Source organism: Theropithecus gelada, chromosome 16 (genome assembly GCF_003255815.1).
Source record: "Theropithecus gelada isolate Dixy chromosome 16, Tgel_1.0, whole genome shotgun sequence".
NCBI lineage: Eukaryota > Metazoa > Chordata > Mammalia > Primates > Cercopithecidae > Theropithecus > Theropithecus gelada.
This window is the reverse complement of record NC_037684.1, coordinates 53,558,184-53,565,424: the sequence shown is the minus strand read 5'-3', so window position 1 is coordinate 53,565,424 and position 7,241 is coordinate 53,558,184. Positions and strand designations below refer to the sequence as shown.

The 7,241-nt window shown below is 52.6% G+C and overlaps 1 protein-coding gene across 1 annotated transcript in view; it reads right to left on the bottom strand.

The window, feature by feature from the left end:
- RNF213 (ring finger protein 213) overlaps positions 1–7,241 on the bottom strand; it is a 134,485-nt gene that overhangs the window by 120,199 nt on the left and 7,045 nt on the right. Inside the window, exon 3 of the mRNA XM_025363892.1 lies at positions 1,350–1,513. Coding sequence (XP_025219677.1) covers positions 1,350–1,513 — 164 coding nt within the window. The remainder of the gene's footprint in view (positions 1–1,349; positions 1,514–7,241) is intronic.

Below are 7,241 nucleotides of genomic sequence, written 5' to 3'. Positions count from 1 at the left end.
CCCCTCACACACCCTCAACACACACCTCTCACAAACCCCAACACACACATTCCACTCACACCGCTCACACACCCCCAACACACACACACACACCTCTCTCACACCCCCAACACACATATTCCACTCATACCGCTCACACACACCCAACACATACACACACCCCTCACACACCCCCAACACACACGTCCCATTCACCCCACTCACACCCCCCAACACACACCCCACAGACCACAGCACTGCAGCTGCTCACTTCCCACCACAGCCCAATCATGGAGTGCCACCTACAAGGAACAACAGACAGAAAGCCAACCCCAGCGCCGACACAGAAAGACAGCTTAGCTTCCCCTTCTCAGTGCCCAGCAAGAAACCTGGGAGCTGACACTGCCTTTTGGGTCTTCCCAGGCTGCGCTAGAGCCCAGGAGAATGGTTCTCTTCCAACCAAGGACGCATTCTCTTGGTGTCTAACACGCCTAAGGGGCTGTTGGAGGCCATAGGGAGCCGAAAGATGGCTCAGCCACACCCTTCCAAGAAGGGCAACCTGCCAGCCAGCACATTTCCAGAGCACCCGCCCCACACCCAAAGCTTCAAAGCCCCTCTGGGCATGCATCCTCAATGCAGAGGCCTACAGAAGCACAAGACCTGCACCCAGCAATGCTCAGGTCCCTGCCCTGAAGCTGCAAGGCACCTCTGAGCTTGCACCCTCAATGCAAAGAGACCCACAGAAGCTTGGGACACAGATACACACAGCAGAAGCTCAGGCCCCACCCCCCAGTCACAGCTTCTGAGAGACACATGTGTATTGGGTCTGGTAGAAAGAGAAAGAAGGTGCAGGCCGGGGGCAGTGGCTCATGCCTGTAATCCCAGCACTTTGGGAGGCCGAGGTGGGTGGATCACCTGAGGTCAGGAGTTTGAGACCAGCCTGACCAACATGGTGAAACCCCCGTCTCTACTAAGTACAAAAAATTAGCTAGGCATGGTGGTGCGTGCCTGTAGTCCCAGCTACTTGGGAGGCTGAGGCAGGAGAATCGCTTGAACCCGGGAGGTGGAGGCTGCAGTGAGCTGAGATCGCACCACTGAACTCCAGCCTGGGCGACAAGAGTGAAACTCTGTCTCAAAAAAAAAGAAAAAAGAAAAGAAAAGAAAAAGAAGGTGGAGGCCCCAAGGGGTCTGGAACCCACAGACTCCAGCCAGAGACAAATCAGGTGCAGAAGGGGCGGCTCTGCTGCTGCCCTGTGGGCAGGTTCAATGGGCTGGGCTGTGGTGGCATTTTCGGGGGCCAGCTGGGCAGCTGTGCAGTGAGATGATCCTGGGCAGAGTGAGCAGCGGGGAGCCAGGGGCGGGGCACTCACTTCTTGGATGGTCCAGGAGCCATCGGAACTGGGCTCATCGGGGTTTTCTTGCCAACTGTCTGAGCCCGGGGACAAGCACGGGCCCCCTTCCTCCTCCAGCTCCTGCCCACACTCCATTTCGCCCTCCGGGGCTGACGCCATTGTGGAGTTACTGTTCTCAGAATCTGTAACGGCAGACGAAGGAAGGGTCAAACCTCAGAGAGAAGCGAGTGAATGTTAGGAAGGAAAAACTGGCATCCTTCCCGCTAGTGCAGAGAGATTCACCCCGCTCTCCCTCCGAGGTCCCACACTGGACCTGCTGACGTGAGCAGGGTAGGGGTTCTGCTCCAGGTGGGGAGGAGGGAACCAGGAGGGAACCAGGGACCCCAGTCTCAGCACAAGGGCTGAATCAGACAGAAAGATCGCACTGTCCTAGCATCCAACCCCTCCCTCCCACAGAGTACAGTGGATTCACCTGACTCTGTACTAGGCTGTCAGCACACCTCGGGCACCTCTGAAACAGAGCCTGTTATGCTTTCCTCCCCTACTGTAGACATTCCTCCTGTCTTCCCCAGGGTGGGCACTCTCCCAGTGGTGGCCCAGCGGTCTCCCACTGCTTCCCTTGTCCTGGCACTAAGGCATCTGCCTGCCCAGCTGCTCTGCCTCCAGATTCTCACCCATGCAGAGCTGCCACGCAGACAGCAGGGAGCACCCACTCGGCCGGCCCCGCACTCACTCTAGCCTTCGCTGTGGTGTAGACGTGCCTTGTCCGTCCCCACCAAAACTCACGTTGACATCTGATCCCCAGTGTGCCAGTGCTGGGAGGCAGGGCCGGGGGAGGTCTGCGGGTCATGAGGGCGAATCCCTCACGAATGGCTTGATGCCGTTTGCAGTCATGGGTTCTCACTCTCTCTCGAGACTGGTTTACTCCCTCGGGAATGGATTAGCACCCGCCAGAGTGGGTTGTTACGAAGCCAAGACGCCCCATCAGGCTTCGTCAGCATCCCCATCGGCCTACTCTGCCATGTTGTGACATGGCACAAAAGCCCTCACCAGAAGCCAGGGCCAGGCCCTGAACTTCTCAGTCTGCAACACTGTGAGCTAAATAAACCTCTTTTTCCTTTTTCTTTTTTAATTTAATTTTATTTTTTTTGAGATAGAGTCTTGCTCTGTCGCCCAGGCTGGAGTGCAGTGGTGCAATCTCAGCTCACTGCAACCTCTGCCTCCTGGGTTCAAGCGATTCTCCTGCCTCAGCCTCCCAAGTAGCTGAGATTACAGGTGCCCGCCACCACACCCAGCTAATTTTTGTGTTTTTAGTAGAGACAGGGTTTCAGCATCTTGGCCAGGATGGTCTTGAACTCCTGACCTCATGATCCACCCATCTTGGTCTCTCAAAGTGCTGGGATTACAGGCGTGAGCCACCTTGCCCTACCTCTTTTCTTTTTCTTTTTTCTTTTTCTTTTTTTTTGAGAGTCTCGCTCTGTCGCCCCGAGCTGGAGTGCAGTGGCACAATCTCGGCTCACTGCAACCTCCTCCTCCTGGGTTCAAGCAATTCTCCTGCCTCAGCCTCTGGAGTAGCTGGGATTACAGGTGTGTGCCACCACATCCAGCTAATTTTTTTGTATTTTTAATAGAGACGGGGTTTCACCATGTTGGTCAGGCTGGTCTTGAACTCCTGACCTCGTGATCCATCGACCTCGGCCTCCCAAAGTGCTAGGATTACAGGCATGAGCCACGGCACCCGGCCTTTTCTTTTTCAATTACCCAGGAAACAGAAAATGGACGAAAACACCCTTCAAGGAGTCCCTGTTTTCTTTTCTTTTCTTCTTTTTTTTTTTTGAGGCAGAGTCTCACTCTGTCGCCCAGGCTGGAGTGCAGTCGCGTGATCTCCGCTCACTGCAAGCTCCGCCTCCCAGGTTCACGCCATTCTCCTGCCTCAGCTTCCCGAGTAGCTGGGACTACAGGCGCCACCACCACGCCCGGCTAATTTTTTGTATTTTCAGTAGAGACGGGGTTTCACGGTGTTAGCCAGGATGGTCTCGATCTCCTGACCTCGTGATCCACCCGCCTCAGCCTCCCAAAGTGCTGGGATTACAGGCGCCAGTCACCGCGTCTGGCTTGGAGTCCGTTTTCAATCCTGGGTCTGGACGACCCCACCACTCCCTGACACACACTCCAGATGGTGCCAGGCCAAGCCGGCTTTTCTGTACAGAACCTTTTCTCTGCCTGATCCCCACAGACCCTTCTCCAAGCCCCAGGCCTGACCCAGCTGCGCCCCTCTCTGGACACTTCCTCCCCCTGCCCGTTTCCATCACCCGGTTTCGTCACTGCCCTCCCTTCCTCTGAGATCTGGAGGGCAGGGCCCACACAGACCTTTTTCCCTTTGAGTACTCAGTGTTGGCGTAGCCAAGAGCTCAAGAATTCGTGAAGTTCCTTAGCAGGACTCAAAATTGATAACAAATCCTCTAAACGTCTCCATACACAGACACACATGAAACATCACAGCCAGCCCAAGGCCCCGTTCTTTGAGAGCAGATACTTCACCCAAGCCAGGCATTCTGAGCCTGCCCCTCCCACCAACCTGCCTTCCCACCAGGGGCGGGCCCTGACTAGCCTAACCCAATCAGGGCCTGATATTTACCCTGGCACCAGTGATTGACTGAGGGAAGGGCCAACCAGCAAGAAGTATGGAAGCATCCATACTTCTGGACCCTTACTGGAGTTTCTGCCACTCAGTGCATCCTGGAAAGACCATGAGGCGATACTGGGAAACCACTGTCTGTTCTCCACCTGCAGACAAAGCTGGCAGTGGAGAAGGGCAGAGCTGTCAGGATCAGAGAAATGGAGCAGAGCCCTAGTACACTCGAACCCCTCAAGCCTGGACTTGGGCAGAGATGGCCCAGCACATTTCTCTTGCTGAGCAAGCCTAGGAGAGCTGGGTTTCAGGCCGTGCCCAGTACAAACAGTCCCAGCAACCACAAGTACCAACCAAAGCAAAACGAGCTTCCCTAAAGAAAGGCCGTTCAAGGAAATGCACACACAAGTGGTCTCTTAACTTCCAAAGAGATGCCCGCCATGCCTACTGATTAAGGAAATCAGAACAGAGCCCCTACAATGCCATTTCCACCCAACGACTGGCACAGATTGACAAGATCAATCATTCTGAATGCTGGAGAGAATGAGTAGAAATCTAGAAGGCAGGGACCAGAGACACCGCCCGTCAGTGGCCCTTTTGTGCAGGGGATTTGAAGATATTTGCATTGTAGATGTGCCAGCCTCAAGCCAGCAGGCGAGTCTGTCCTCCAGATGGCCAGCCTGGCTCAGAGGGCAAGGTCTCCATGCAAGCATGCAGCCCAACAGCCTGTGTCATGGCAAAACAGCAGGACAAGGGAAGCGCCCAGGACAGGCCTGTTGCTGAGTCAGGCCCTGCTGGGTGGCAGAGCCAGGGAGGCTGCTGAGGTCCATCCTCCACTAGAGGCCTCAGCCACTGTACATGAAAATAGCAAGGCATGGGCAGGGCATGAGCTGCCACTCACATAAACATGTGTGTGTGTGCACACGTTCACACAGAGGAGATGTCTAGAAGAGGACACACCAGTTTACAGTGTTGCTCTGGGGAATGTGACAGGCCTGGCCCAGGGTGAGGAAACTTCATGCTACTTTATGTCCTCCTATAACATGTGGATCATTTGCCAACCAGCATTTACATTTTTGTAATCATAAAAATAAGTAGCTGGATTCAGAAATAAGAGACATACTTAACTAGCACTTCCTAAACAATGTACATGTTAACTCATTAATTACTCACAGGCATTTGTATAGAACAGGGTTATCCAGAGAGCAGAACTAACAGGATATGTAGGTAGGTAGGTAGGCAGGTAGATAGGTAGATACATGGATGGACGGATGGATAGATAGGATGGGATAGATGAATGTATAGATACATAGAATGGATGGATGGATGGATGGATGGATGGATGGATGGATAGATGGATGTCTGAATAGATAGATAAGCTAGATGAATGGATAGATAGATAGATAGATAGATAGATAGATAGATAGATAGACAGATAGATAGAGAGATGGATAGGATAGATGGACAGATAGATAGTATAGACGGATGGACAGATAGGATAGATGGACAGATGAATGGATGGATAGAAAGATTGGATGGATGGATGGATGGATGGATAGAATGGATGGACAGATAAAATAGATGAATGGAGGATGGATAGAATAGATGGATGGATAGACAGATAGGATAGATGGATAGGTAGATAGATAGGGTAGGTGGACAGATAGAAAGGGTAGATGGATGGATAGAAGGTGTGATGGTTAATATCAGGTGTCAATCTGATTGGGTTGAAGGATGCCTAGATAGTTGGTAAAGTATTGCCCTGGGTGTGTCTGTGAGGGTGTTGTTAGAGGAGGCTGACATTTGAGTCAATGGACTGGGAGAGGAAGATCCACCCTCAATGTGGGTGGGCACCATCCAGTCAGCTGCCAGTGTGGCTAAAACAAAGCAGGCAGAAGGTGGGGAAAGCTGGCTCGCTGAGTCTTCTGGCTTTCATCTTCCTCCTATGCTGGATGCTTCCTCACGTTCCTCCTGTCCTTGGACATCAGACTCCAGGTTCTTTGGCCTTTGGACTCTTGGACTTACGCCAGTGGTTTGCCAGGGGGATCTCGGGTCTTCAGCCACAGACTGAAGGCTGCACTGTCGGCTTCCCTGCTTTTGAAGCTTTTGGACTCACACTGAGCAACTACTGGCTTCTTTCTTTCCCAGCTTGCAGATGGCCTATCACGGGACTTCACCTTGTGATTGTGTGAGCTAATTCTCCATAATACACTCCCTTTCATATAGACATAGATCCTATTAGTTCTGTCCCTCTGTAGAACCCTAATACAGACTTATGGACAGATGGATAGATAGGATAGATAGATAAGATGGATGGATAGGTACCTGGATGAATGGATGGATGGATCATTGATAGCAGATGATAGACAGACGGACAGACAGACGGACGGACGGATGGATGGACAAACAGATGGATGAGAGAGGATGTATTAAGAGAATTGGCTCACACGACTATGGAGGCTGAGAAGTCACCATTTGGTTAAGCTTACGATCATTCACTTTCATTCCCAAGATCCACCTGTCTTCCACAAAGGCCAAATAGGGGAGGTGAATGGGAATCCCCACCCCTGCCTCTTTGGAGTGCTTGGAGGTGGCACTAATCCCTGCAATCCCTCCAGGGATGCAATACTGCTTTTTTTTTTTTTTTTCCTGAGTCGGGGTCTCACTGTCACCCAGGCTGGAGTGCAGTGGTATGATCATGGCTCACTGCAGCCTTGACCTCCTGGGCTCCAGTGATCCTGCCATGCATGCCCATGTTCACCGTAGCACTATTCACCATAGCCAAGATACGGAATCCACCAACTATCCAACAATGGATGATGAAGAAAATGTGGTACGTATACAGAATGGAATACTACTTGGCGTTAAAAAAGAATGAAATTGGCCAGGTGCAAGGGTTCATGCCTATAGCCCCAGCACTTTGGGAGGCAGAGGCAGGGGGATCACCTGAGGTCAGGAGTTGGAGACCAACAATGCTAATATGGAGAAAACCTGTCTCTAATAAAAAATACAAAATGTGGCCGGGCGCGGTGGCTCACGCCTGTAATCCCAGCACTTTGGGAGGCCGAGACGGGCGGATCACGAGGTCAGGAGATCGAGACCATCCTGGCGAACACGGCGAAACCCCGTCTCTACTAAAAACACAAAAAATTAGCCGGGCGAGGTGGCGGCGCCTGTGGTCCCAGCTACTCGGGAGGCTGAGGCAGGAGAATAGCGGGAACCCGGGAGGCGGAGCTTGCAGTGAGCTGAGATCCGGCCACTGCACTCCAGCCTGGACG